Source organism: Gambusia affinis, linkage group LG01 (genome assembly GCF_019740435.1).
Source record: "Gambusia affinis linkage group LG01, SWU_Gaff_1.0, whole genome shotgun sequence".
Lineage (NCBI taxonomy): Eukaryota > Metazoa > Chordata > Actinopteri > Cyprinodontiformes > Poeciliidae > Gambusia > Gambusia affinis.
Window position 1 is genome coordinate 36,928,892 of NC_057868.1, and position 14,710 is coordinate 36,943,601.

At 39.1% G+C, this 14,710-nt stretch overlaps 1 protein-coding gene across 2 annotated transcripts in view; it reads right to left on the bottom strand.

The window, feature by feature from the left end:
- Window positions 1-14,710, bottom strand: part of hspg2 (heparan sulfate proteoglycan 2) — a 115,329-nt gene that overhangs the window by 68,736 nt on the left and 31,883 nt on the right. For both annotated transcript variants that reach the window (XM_044121906.1, XM_044121914.1), the window contains exons 2-4: window positions 9,002-9,131; window positions 8,670-8,720; window positions 1,022-1,087 (exon numbers count right to left, since the gene is read on the bottom strand). In XM_044121906.1, coding sequence (XP_043977841.1) covers window positions 1,022-1,087; window positions 8,670-8,720; window positions 9,002-9,131 — 247 coding nt within the window. The remainder of the gene's footprint in view (window positions 1-1,021; window positions 1,088-8,669; window positions 8,721-9,001; window positions 9,132-14,710) is intronic.

A 14,710-nucleotide genomic window follows, 5' to 3' on the forward strand; every position in this document is an offset into this window, starting at 1 on the left:
GGTTAGCTTACCATTCTACTTACAGGCTGCAAATGATTTGCAAAAAGCCACTCCTGAATGATTCCACTATTTCCTACAGGAAGGGTTTACTGCTTTACTAGCTTACTTGTTAAAAAAAAATGAGACTACCCAGAAATAACATTTAAATATTCATCTAAATTAGACAGAGTTTTCCTTTTGGTTCCAAAGCCTAATTGAAGAACAGATATTAAAAAAGATAACAGGACAAACAGAAAAAAGTTTTAGTGAAGGTTTTTCACACGTATTGTGATATCGCCTTAGTTCTTACAGAGCCACATGAATGGAAGGCAAAAAAAAAAAAAAAATTCTAAATGCATCTCATATTTCTTGATATATTACAGTTCTCAAAGGGAATCAGTCAAAAACTTCACTAAAACCGAAAGTCATAAAATCAGTCAGTCTGTGGATCTTACATATTAATTTGCCAGCTGGCTCTGTCTTAGCCCAGTTCCTGCAGAAAAGACCCCTCCTATTAACCCTCACCCTGGACCACAGCCAAAAAAATTGTCTCCAACTCTCCTTCATGCCCTTTGGGAGATTTTTGGAGATGAATTCTGACTTTGCACTCTCCCACAGCACATAGTCACAATTGGAAGCAAAACTACTACTGTGCTTAAAATTTGTACATTTTTTAAGCTGGTTCGTCACACTGGGGTAAGATAGTTCATAGGACTTTTCTAATTAGAGAGATGAGTCCATTTTTTTTTGCAAGTTGCCAAAACATCTTTTGCAGCTGGGATTGAAAGTGTTGTCACTTGAGCATGATGAGCTCATTGTTGCTCTATGGAACATACCCCATAAATTTTCCTTTGGCATTAGGAATCACTGGGAGAGAAAAGCACTTGGAAAAACAGAGAAGTTGGAAACAGAACTCAACATGCCCAAGCTTTCATACAAACCTCTCTGAATGTGTTTGGAAATGTGAGCATAACGGAGTGGAGCAGGTGACTGGTAGAGTGTGCCAAAGACAAAAAAGACAGAGAAATGGTGCAAGACTTACTGTACTGCTCCTCATTTGGGCTCTGTATGTGTCCCAGATACCAAGACTTCAACAGTTGGTCAATAGCTAGGGTAGGGAATTGGTGGAGGGGGGTAAGACAGTCGGCAGGGGGTAAAGGTTGGAATGAGCCAAGCAAAGCAGGGGCAGGAGTGGTCAAAGTTAGCCAGGCGGTTGCAGAGGGGTTATAAAGTTTAAGTTTCAGGAGAGGGAAACAAAGAGAGAAAACAGAAAGTGACAATAAGATAAAGAATTTGAAGTTGGATTGCCAAAATAGATAAACACAAATGGCAAGACAGGAAAATGACACACTCCCAGCCATCCCCACCACCCACATGTTAAAGATAACCATGTTTAAAGGAACAATGGCTTGTATAGGCCAAATGTCTGTCTGGAGTGCACCAGGAAGTAAGAGAGAAGGTTGGAAGACATCACTGGTCTGACTCAACAAACATGCAGACCACTTCACACATCTTTGCCACTTGACACAAACATTCACCTTGAGATGGTGCCGCCACACAAGGACAAGGCACTTCCTGTTTTCCTGTTCAGATGGAAGAACTGAGCACCAACAAATTGTCCCAAAGCTTTGCATTGGGAATATCAACAAAGATCTCTCTTTGTTTTGTGGTGACTCACTGATTCTTCCACTCGGATGATTGAGCGAGCCTATGAAATGTCGCCTGAAATGGGTTGAAGTTGTTCTGAAACATAGATGGGTTCTGAAAGTCAGATGACTTGCACAAAGGATGATATTATGACATATCGACAGGGATGTTTACAGTTTGATGATTTATTCAATCTTTTCAATAACTAAAACTTCAGAAAAGATGACAATGGGACATGGTAGAGACAGATGTTTATGCTCCAATCCAGAGTCTAGCAGTCCACTCCGTAAACTTCAACAGACATCACTAAACAACAGCTCATTGCTGTTGAATCCAGCTGTTTCACAACTGCACATGCCGCAAACCATATGGCTTCTGAAGCTCATTACTGACATATTTGGAAGTGAGTTGAGAAAAATATATTATTACTACAGACTGACTGTACCTCACCAGTGCTGTGCAAACAACAAGTCAAGATAAGGCTGTTAGACCAAAGATACTAAATGCCACACACTTTAAATCTGCAGGCCGTCTAAGAAAAATATGACAGAAAGCATGGTTTCTCCAAAAGATCTAAGCCTCAAGAACAGAGCTCCAAACTAATTACAGCTAATTTGTACTTTGAAGTCTGCTTATACAATGCGGTCTTTTGCAAATTTGAGAATTAGTGACAGCCAGATAAGGCATTCCAGCTGTATTAACTGATTTATGTGTTCTTTGGGACACCATTTCTGAGTGAAACAAATCAATGAAGTAGGAAGCATGTAAACTGCTTTTTTTCCAACAGAAATATTTGAAAAGAATAACTCTGGGACTTTTTTCCTCTGTTACACATTACAGCTGATTTATAACTTTAAAACTACTTAATACTCAAATTATTCATATCTGAGTGATATAGCACTACATTAGGGAATTTTAATTGTGCAAACTTTGAGAAAACTATAGTTGAGAGGTTTTCTGTGTGTTTCTCACCCAAGGTGTTCCTGAATTTTAACATGTCCCTGTCAAAATGATTGGTTTAGATTATTCTTGCAAGTCTGAGCTTGGATTTGCAATTTATATCATACTTGAGTTTTGGCTTGTTCTGGTTGTAGTTCCAAAAAAGTGAGGGTTTTGCCTAATCCTTGTGGTGCTGACTAGTCAAGACAATATCAATGTAACTATTTTAGGTATTTAAAAACTATACATGTCCACTAACAGATTTCATATGGTGGACACTCATCTTTTCGTGGTTAGCTATTCACAGATTTTTCTGGGGAATGTGACTCCCAAATTAAAATGAGCTAAATTAGTTTTAAATTAGCTAAAATCAACTAAAGCAGGAGAAGCCATCTGACTACCAGTTAACTATCAACCACTCTGAGAAGTCCTTTACTTTTCTACAAACTCGGTTCCGAAAGGAAGAAAGGTAAATCACAGCTAAAACTACTAAGTATTTGATGACTGCAAGTCTAATTAATTATAACTTCACAAACTACTAGGAAAAATGTAGCCAATCCCATTAAGGGCCGAAAACCCTCATGGGAGGCTCTATTTAATATGGATACTCCCTTGTGTTTAAACAGGAAGCTACTGATCAACTGTGAAGCTTTATCCAAATAAACTTGAAAATTTGGTATAAACAAGACTACAATACACTCAACAGTGACAAATTCTAGCCATAAGCTGTAATCTTTGCTTTGTTTTCACGTTAGTTTGTACTGTAGTGTAAATCATAATGTGGGAGATACTTAAATACATAAAAGTTGGAAGCTAGGAGCCTTAAAGCTGCAGCAGATCCCCAAACATATTTTTCCTCAGGAGGAGTGGTGCACTGAACCACTCCACGGCAACTCATTTGTTGTTGGCACAACAAAGAGGAGGATCATGAAGATGGATTGAGTCTTAGGACTCAAATTGGTGACTAAAACGATTCAGCTGGAATAAACTGTCCATACCCATGCGTACAATCAGCTGTTTGTGAAGAGTGGATGTGACGCAATTTGTCCTTCAGAAACTGTGTTTGGTCTGCTTCATTATGTCTGCTTAGTCTACAGTGGAGACTAAAGGCATTTGAAATAAATTTGAAGCCACCTTGAGGCCCCCCATCAGAACAACAACAAAGACCTCTCCAAAATAACTTCAGCTGCCCCCATTCGTCCAGCTGCTGCCCGAGAGACAGCCTGAATCTCTCACTCATAAACGTAATGCCACTGTGACACACATCCCTCTCTGCCCACCACTAGCTGCCAAGCCAAGTAGGTGGCCTGGTCAAAGTGACAACTACATAATGTAACATTTCTCTTCAAGAGATAATGGAACAATCCAAACTTTGGCTGCATTATGTCAGGAAGAATTTACTGCTTAACTATTTGATGACTAGGAATTTAGCATTCTGGACCTTATTTAGTTATCCGAAAACAACTAACTAAAGTTAGTTTATTGATTTTTTTTAATCAAAAAATCAATAAAGACTAATATTTTTGTGCTCTTCTTCTTAGATTGCAACAAAATGCACATTTATGTAGGTTTACATTCTGGCATTTTATATCAGGAGTGTTCAAAGTGTGGTCTGGGGGCCATTTGTGGCCCCTGGACCTTTTGTGTATGGACCGCCAAAGCATGTTTCCTTTATTTAGAGCAAAATTTTATTGACAAATTTTATTTTCCACAATGGCAAATATTAATAACAACACAAAGTATTTGCCTTTTATCAACCACACCTTTACTTTTAATTTCTTTTTATGATGTCAGAGACTGATCACCCATATTGTCTCCAAATGTATTTTGGGTACAACTCGTCATCAACCATCCACCAACGTCATCATCAGTCACTTGGCAACAGATGGCAAACAAGGTAGAGCATTTTTACAGAATAAGTTAACATGAGTGGCTCTTCATATAAGCGTAAAAGTGGAGCTAAAAGAAAGGAAGAAAGACAACAAGTAAACTGGACACATATTTTGTTTGTCTTCTTGGAGATGAACCAGACCTTTTTGTTGACAGTGATTCAGGTCTGCCAAAACTGCCAGGGGCCATTTAATATGCCCCCCCCCTTGATAAATCTTGCCACGGACTGACCCTAGCCACATGCATTGCAGGTAGATTGTAGTAAAGCAGTTTTAATTTATTGTGCGATTAACTGACTTATTGTTTATTGCAACAGGCCTAGCGGTATATGAAGTGCTGCGACAGGCTGCGCATGCGGCAGGGTTGACACGTGCCACTGCCTGTCCGCTTCAACGCGTGCTGCTGCATACAATGCATCGACAATAAACCCAGCTTCTCCAGTTGCTAGCTGCTCTAGGCTCTGAGTTGAAATTGCTAAAGTGTCAAAATGATTTGATGCTATCCGTGGTGCTGAGCTGCTTTGAATTTGTGTTGTTTCATCATGGCCTAATGTTTCTGTTGTTCTCTTGGTTTGTTATACTTCATGTCTCTTTGATGGACTTCAAAATGATATAGTCACTCTCTGGTGGTGAAGCTTGTAAGTACCTCTGTTGCAGGCATGTCTATGTTGTAGCGTTATATTATCATGAGCTTTATTATTTGTGTATGAAGGACCCGGTCATTAGCCCCACCCACAGCCCAAAGCTAACTTGTTCCACTAGTGCATGGTGCCATTGATTTTGAATCAATGCATGCAATAGGTGTTTTCTGTGACTATATAGTTGTAAAAACACTAACTCGAATTTTGAAACATGTTTATGCATTAGCTCTGCATTCATTTCTTACTTATTAGCAATGAAGAGCCAGTATGTTGTTTTAAAAAAAAATCTATTAAATCCCACAGTTCCCATCTCCATTCAATAAACAGACATGGTAACCTTTGTGTCTTAATTTTCCAACAATAATGGCCAACATTATTAGTGCATTGGGAAAGTCCTTCAGAGAATCTATGGAACAAGGAAAGGCTCTCACGGATGAAGGGGGTCTGATCTGTCGTCCAGAAATCTTGTTGGGTTCTCAGGGATCGGAGGTCAGGATGAAAGGTTAGGAAGACATGAGACACTACTTTTATGTTTATGGAGGAGACTGCAGACTGTGATTACATTGGACTAATAGCAACAATGGACAAAGAATGCTTTAAAATAATCTCATTTTGACAAGTTAAAATCCCAGATGTTTCACACTGATTTGGAAAGACAAAGGGAAATGGACACGCCTTAACCCTCATCAAACAGTCACAAAACAGGAAACACAGCATAATGGGGGCAAATGTGGCAACTGTGTCTCCTATTTTATAGCACTGAAAGGGGAAGGAAGGCAGAGGCTTGGGTGGGCAGCGTGGTCAGCTCACAGGACAGAGCCACTCAGCAAATGATTCCACATTCAGCACCGGAAGCTGAATTTCCTTCCCAGGACTGTGCAGCTCAGATCTATATATGGAATTATTTTGCCTCTTCCAATCATAGAGAAGTGATCACACTGAGCAGAATGCAGGCCTGAAAGCCACCCTTCAGATGAGAACATTTCTGCTAGAAAGTCCTGCTCTTTTTAAGCCTTTTTGAGTTATATGTGGACACAAATTTCTATGAAAACAATAAATGTGAATAAGCTGACAAGGACTGGGTTTATATTTACAAACTGTTAATCTGAGATTAGCAGACACTAAAACACTTCTCAAAGTAAGTTGCCTGAGGTTGAAAATAACTAAAAAGTCGGATCTTTACAAGACAGGTCTCCTTCGGTTTCTGTTTCTGTTTTCTTTCCTACCGAGGGACTAAGAGCAACCTGCACCTTACTATTCTGATCTGTCACAATCACATCCTGTCAGCACCCCTCTCATTAATGTCAGCCAGGCTAAAATTTCCTGCAGCTCTTTAAACAGCTCAGCTTCATGCAAAGCCTTATGTCAGAGCTATTTCTAAGAGACGAAGCGCATGATGCTATGTGCTGACTGATGTCAGCTTCCAGTGCCGCTAACAAAACAAATCTTGCTTCCATGACGTAATCAGCATCTAAAGCTTATAGAGCCAACAAAGAAATGCAGGATGCTTGATATAACAATTTCTTTTTATTTAATAAAGAGAAAAATTAAAATGTGTTTCTCAATAACCACAAACTCCTTTTGTGTGAAGCGCTTAATTTGTTGCAGATGTATGAAACTAATATTTTACATTGGAAACAGATCTCTGTTTCCAGATATTTATCCGTTCCTCCATGGTCACTTACTCCCATTATGGCTTTACAGATACTACATTAAAGCATTTAAGGTCTATCTTGACTTATTTTCCCTGCAACTGAGACAGTGTTGGGGCATTTTTTGGCTTTTCCACTTAGATGAGATCAAGATTGCAGGTCGGCTCAGATGAGCATCTGTAACTTTTTAGTTTGGAGTCATAGTTTTGTAATATTTGTGGAATAGGGTTCTATGTCATTTCAATTTCCTTCTAAAGGAAGTATTACTCTTGTAAAATCTTAGATTAACTGCTGCCAATCAGAGAAATGGATATGACTTTTGTCAAGGACTCTGGCTTTTGTGCGCAAAGGACTTTTTTTATGGCACAGTGAACTTTAAAGTGAAATTTTTTTATACAATTCAGTATTATAGAGCATAATAAATAGTTATCAAAGTATGCTGGGTAATGTGGTTCAATCAGTTATTGATAAGTGATTGTTCTCTAAGCAGTACCATCAGGTGCTCAGATTATGTTTGCTTCTTTGATCTTTGCCTGAAGAACTTCCTTTGAATCACTTAAAAATACACCTAAATTAAACCTTTAATATACGGTATGTCATTGATTATAACCAAAAACAACATAAACGACTGCAGAACAGAGAAAGCAAAATAAAAAGTACTTCGCTTCTTAACTTTAAAATGAGAATCTAAGACATAAATACAAGAGGGATTCAAGCTAAAATCCATCTTCCTCATATTCAGAACACACAATGAACAATTTACTTGATAAAATGTTACTAATAAGGATGCACGGATCCATTTTTTCTCACTTCCAATACCACTACAGATGTCTGAGGTTTAGCATTTAGCAATACTGAGCCAATACAGAAAAACAGTGCTGAATTGACTTAAAATGTTTCTTTTTTTAACACAGACATTATAGGTCTGCTCTTATGGGTCGGGCACATTGTCACCAATACCCAATCTAGAATTTTTTTTCAGTATCAAGAGCAATACAGATATTAATAACATAGTGGTACGCTTCTAATTACTGACATTCAAATGTTGAGAGAAGCTAAATATTCCACTATACCACCTGTATCTGAATGGATTGTTAGCTAAAAGCAGATGCTAGCACATCCACCCAATAAACTCAAAAACACAACTCGTTAACTAACTCCATGGCTCTTTCTGGTGTGTACTGTAATTATAGTCCAGTGTAGCACAGGCACTTGTGGCTCATTGTATTACACAAAGTGTTTCATCTATAAGCCACATTTGATTCTCGCCTCTAACTTACAAAGCATGACATGAAAGTCTATCCATGATGAAGTATCTGTTTCAGTCTGTGTTTGAGTCATTACGCTGTTCAGAGTCCAAAACTGTGAGCACAAGCAGCACAGAAGTGGGAAAATAAAGAAGGATGACAACCGTCAAGCCTGTTATTTGAAAAAAAAAAAGGTTTTTGGTGAGAGTGGATGTTATTATGTGATGGCTTCCCACAAATAAACACTTTTCAAGCCGACATAAAAAAGTGGCAAAGGAGAGAACAAGTTGGAAAAGCAGAGGGGTTCTGATGGAGTGGTCTATGTTCATCTGGCTATGTTGTTTTTTTTTTTTTTTTATTTTGCTGTCACCTTTGGGATGAGTTAAAAAGATAAAAGAGAAGAGGGGGTGTTTATGTCTCAGAGACAAAGCCTGAGCCCCATGTTATGACCAGACTCTGGCAAACTGGCGACGAGGGAGGAGAAGGTGCAGCAGGAAGAGAAGGTTTCATCATTCAGCACTCAGACAAACACACACACACACACGCACACGCACACACACACACATACAAATTGCAAAAATCAGAATCACAGATGCTGGAGTGTTAAAAGGTTGACTGATCTACCACTCAGAAACATAATCTTTAACATATCTATCAGATTTTCTGGATGCTTACTTGTGCTGTCAGGCTCTGGAGTGCTGCCATCCTCCTCCCCACTGGGCTGGTCTAAGGAGGAAAAAACAGAGATCCGAGGATGAGATCAGCAGTTAAATAAATTGCAGGAAAACACACATTTTCTTCACTTAAATGTGTAATTTCAGAGGAGGGTTATATTCTAAAAGATAAAAGCTGAAATCTTGAAATGTTTTATTATAATTCCTTAAGCAACATTTCTTCTGTTAAAAAAATGTGGGATGAGTTAAGTAAGAACAGCATAATGAAAACATGACTACACTGAATTAAGGGCAGCTGTTGCTGTGGTTTGCGGTTAGGGTTAGCAAGCCCACCTCCTGACACTTCATCAGCTGCAAAGTCCTCATCGTCATCCAGTAAACTCAGAGATGCCCGGACATCTTTTTCTGACTCCAAATCTTCTGGAAGCGGAACCTCTCCCCACACCTTGGAGGCCTGACTCACCTGGGACAAACAAAGAGATTTGATTTATTGGGGTTGACGTCTCCACAGAGAAAGGCTACACCCAGTTGTATGCATGGAGTCTAGACGGGTGGAGGGAAAACAAAAGCAGAGACAGGAAAACAGGCATTGTGAGATGTTTACTTTTACCATCTATTATCACTTGAAGTCGCCCTCAAGGCTTTGCATGCAAATAAAATATTATCCAAGCTTGCTCACTGGACATACTCCAACATGTTATCCAATTTTCCCATCTCAATGTGGACTCTTGCAACAGATGTCAACAGCTGATTACGACTGCCCACTTATGACCAGACAGAAAGCCAACACAAGCAGCTGCAGTAGAGACCCAAATTACACAAATCTTAGTATGCTTTAAACTCCACGCCCCCAGGGCAAGTGAGAATATCCAGCATACCAAGCCCAGTTCTTTACAACTGCATCAGAATTCTGGACTCATGAAGGGTGTACAGCTGAAGCATTATGTCACCTTCAGCAGCAGCGGAAACATATGAAATTCATCCTCAAAAACTGATTACCATTACATTTCAGTTGGTATAAAGCTAGTGTTATAAAAGTGTAAGAACATATGTTCACTGACCAAATTAATCTCATGCATCATTTCATACAAGCTAATAACTTTACTGATTACTAATTTTACTCAAAACACCAAACAAATCTAAAGGAAAGTGAATAGGGGACCAAAAGGTATGCAACTATAATTCTGTGTTCTTTAGTTAAGGTGACAAAAATCATGTTTATATTTGAAACCATGTATTCCTACTGCACAGTATCCAGCAGGACTGCCTAGTGTATAAAGTACATTCACAGTCACCACAGTATCGCTTTACACAATAGCAGCAATACTTATTAGCTATTTATGTACCTTTTCATGCAGAAGTACTTCTAAATATTGGCCTTTTGTAGGTTTTGTGATAAACTTCTATATAGTATTTTGGGATTTAATAGGACAGACCAAAACAAGAAAAAGGAAATAAAAACTGAACTTTCAGTTCCTATGTAATAAAAATCAAAGAAACTACCTTGCCATAGACCCAACCCAAAACAGAAATAAATTAACACTGTATACTGACATAGTTGGTATCTACAAGTCACATCGTCATCACATATTGATTGTATTCCTGAATTTCCACACTGTGAGACAATAAAAGATATTTCTATTACATTTTAGACTAAAAGAAATCAGCTGAACATCTAATGCCTACTTGAGTGGAGGTAAGACCTGAAGGTTGCATCTTCCCTTAAAGGAAGACAAACATCTTGGGAGACATTCCTTCACCTAACTTAATGCTAAAACTAGGTCAAAACAAATTCCTTTATCTTGAATATGGAATGTAAATATTACACATTAGTTTTTTTTTGTTTTTTTTTTTTATCTCAGTGCCATATTTTAGCTTAGCATCTTTTTTCCAATAGAAGACCAGTGCTGTAAATGAGATGTGAGAAGGGCAATGTCCACAGGACATTTAGCTAGCTAGTGAAGTCTCAACAGACGATGATTTCTCTCACTTTACTGTTTCAAAAGCAATAACATACAAACCCATAAAAGTACAAAAGCAATGAGAAAAGAAAAAGAACATCTTCCTGTAGTTTAACCCACAAACACCTTCGACACTCAGTGAGGAGGCACAGAGCTTGGCCAGCCTCTCTCATATCTGATCATCTTGATAAAGTTCACTGCCTGAAACACAGCTTGAGTTTAACTGTGCTCTCACCATCTCAGCACCCAGGCTGCCCATATTCTGCCAATAAGCTTAGATCTGACTGGCAGAATGCCACCCCAAGCATTTCCAGTCGGCATGGCCTGCCAGTTCCTATTTCCACCATACTCTGTCATGCAAGTTTTCCCGTTTCAATAGCTCCAGCTAATAAATAACTAAACCTACCCCCCAAATCCTCTCTCCCCTGAGTGAACACCCGTACAACAACACTCCCGGGCCTTTCACAAAAGGAAACTGCTGACTAACCAAATTCTTTTCAGTTGTGCCGACCAGACAAGCATTGGCGCGATCATCTCCTGCTTCCCGCTCCCTTGGGTGAGGTATGATCTGGACATGCTGGATGCCATCTGGGCACTAACCTTCACAAACCTACATTGATTGGAGAGTAAGTATTAAGCTAACACTTTAAGACAGCAAATATCAGTTTGATATCAAGTAAAAGGGAGCTGGACAGCATAAGACACCGTTTTTGCTTATTTTGGAACTGCACTCAAGTTTAGATACAAGTTTGACCTTTACTCCAAGTCTTGTGGGGGTGAGTCACACCTGTAGTGTTAAAGTTATCCGTCCAACAGTATATAGAGCCCTCAATAATGTTTGAACTCAACTCAACCCGCAGGTCACCAGCCTCCAGCTCTACCATCAACTTATCTCCAGCTAATCTGGAATATATTTTTAAAGAATTGCATGCACAAGAACAAACATGACTACCACATTCCAACGGTTAGACATTCAAATGGTTACATAGGAAAACGGCTGGTCACAGCTCACCGTACATTATTTGCAGGATAAGGTGAAACAAAAATATCTTTATCAGGGAATCTGTAGCAATCGGTTTGTCTATATAACATGGAGATTGGGTTATTTGCTGTTCAGTATTCATGGATGCACCTATTTATGGTTTTTATTGTTGAGCGTATCTAATATATTCTAAAGACAATGCAGCTTGGTAGACTAAAATACTTTGGCATGTTACTGGTTGGCATTTCCAAAGCAGCCAGTCCAGGAGAACTATTAATTTTCCTTGGTGCAAATTGTTTGCACCCTAAGAGTGGAGCTGAGGAAGACCATTAATGTAAACTTCTACAGTAGTGCCAACAGGGTTTCCACCATTTCACTACTATTGATTATGGTGTTTGAACTATTAAAATAGGAGGTTATAGGTCTTTCAGACAGAATGTCCACTATTTTGGTATGAAGAAATTTGTAAGACTTGGTGTTATGTAAATTCTTTGTGTTTACCAACGAGTAAAGCAGAAATATTGGAAAAGCTGTTCCCACTAATGGTTGGAGTGAGCGACTACAAATATCTCCTGTCAACATTATAAAATTGAAATGCATAAAATGCATAAGAGGATTTTTGTTCCACATCTGTAAGTCACACATAGACAATCCCAACCTGGAAAATTTCGGAGACATTCAAAGCCTGTTGGAGGAGGGGTGAGAAGAATCCTTCAGGGGCCTTCATATCGCCCACTCTGCTCATAAACCCTCTGATACAGCTGCAAGGACAATCTGTGAGAAACATCTTGGAGGCAGAGGCGATGTGTCACACAAGCAGAGAAACTGGACTCAGCTCAACTTCTTGGATTTTCACACACAATGCTCTCTTGTGAGAGCATGATAGCAATAACAGGAACAGAAGCTCGCCTAACCCACCAGTAGCGTATGTTGGGCATCTACACAGGAAGATGAAAAAGATATTTCCCCTTGCAAGCACCTGATACAAGTCCAAGGAATTGGCCTTGAATGCAAGTAAAAAAAACAACAACTTGTATATACATAAATATAAATCTTATCTCTCCAGCCTTCATTAAACACATTTCTATACTGTGCTCTACCTCTTACAAATCAACAATATCCACTTGAACTGAAAGAAGTAGGAAGTGCTAAACAGGAATGGAATGCAAAGTGCACTAAGCAATATGTGAATGAAAATTTGATACATTTTCCTTAAATACTGGCACATGCTAAAAGAAAAAAGTCCACATCCTCCCTCCAAGCACTGCCAGGCACTGTTGGGCCTACACAATCCCTAAACTACATTCTGCTGAGATAAAAGTTTATGAGTATTAACTGTAACGCAGTAAATCATGTTCACTACAGCATAGCAATTACGTTAAATTATCTGTATACATATAGATATGAAGATTCTTTCAAAACAGTGGGATATGGCATAAATGTATTAGGTGTATTAGGTACACAAAAACATCTCTCAACCTACCCTTTTACAGTGGTAGGTCAGAAAAAATTAAAATACACAGTGAGCTGCATTAGTGTAATTGAAGATGTCTTGGTGATGCCTGAGAACTAGCAGATGGGCTAAAGATGACAAAAGTAAAACGGTGCAATGTATGCCACATAGCATCTCTAAACCCAAACCTTGAAATAGATGGATTACAGGATCAGAAGATCAAAGCTACAACTGAAACATTTTCATCAAAAATGGACAATAACAGACAGAAGAAATGTTGTCTGGTATGTTGAGTCCTGATTCAAGTTGCAACATTCCAATGAAAGTCTCAGAATTAGTTGAATACAACATGAAAACATAGATTGCCACCAGTTTAGGGTGGCGGCAATGGCATAATGGTATTGGAGAACATTGTCTGCAAATTGGTAAATAAGCACAACCTGGAATTCAGGAGTAGAAAATCCAGCCTGACCCGAGCCAATAGACATTTTGCCCAAGCCCGATACAATTTGACTAACTCTAATTAGAGGCCCAAGCTCAACATAAACCTAACATATGATTTTAAACTGCTAACAACTTAACCTCCAGGTCTGCCTCCAGACCTGACTTTTTTCTCTGCTGGCTTATTAGTAGAACCCAGGGGTGGGCAACGCCAGGCCTTGAGGGCCGATCTCCTGCAACTTTTAGTTGTATCTCTACTTCAACACACCTGAGTCAAATAATGAGGTCATTAGCAGGACTCTGGAAAACTTGACTACACTTGGGAGGTGATTCAGCTGTTGGATTCAAGCGTGTTGGACCTGGGAGACATCTAAGAGTTGCAAGACACCGGCCCTCAAGGACCAGGATTGCCCACCCCTGGTATAACTTCTCCCATTTTCAGTCTTTGTTTAACATCTCTCAGCTCCATTTTGTTGTTTGTTGTAGTCACAAGGTGAATCAAATGCTTATCTACCTAGATTTGTGATTGATTGTGATTGATAGGAGCAGTGCAGAGCGGAGCAATATGTATATGCAGTGTGCTGTGCTTGTTACACCCTGATTAACTTCTCTTTCTCTTAATTTCTCTCTTTCCTCAACAGAAATACCTCCTCTACTTAGACAACAATAAATAGATCAACACGTCTTTATATTGGGCATTCTTGTTTAGTTTTCTCTGTACTGTATACCTTGTAGGCTTACTATAATGAGCCACATAAAGCTGAGCCTGACCAGGCAGGAAAGTCTTTTGCATTGTTTTTCTGAGCTTTTTTGAGGAAAAAAATAACTTAGTCCAGACAGTTTTGTTTTTTTTGTACAAATCCAGGTAGACACTTGCAATACATTGGTAACAAGCAAACTATGAATATGAGTGGAAAAAATCTCTGAGTGGTTTTTGAACTGACAAACTGCCACTTTTGATGAGTGAGCCTTGGCTTGAGAAGGCGCTTGATGAGTGAGGGCCCATTTGTTCTCTGCTGCTCTTTGGCATGTCTACAAAAACTGTAATCCAAAATGACTGGGCATGAAGACAAACACTGTTTGACATTGTCTGCAATTGTCTTCTCAAAGTGTTCCATGACTAAATCTGTGGGTGCAACAAACAACCTCACTATTTTCTGGAAGACTGGACCTGAAGAGTGGAGCCAAAAGTGAAGGAAAAATCC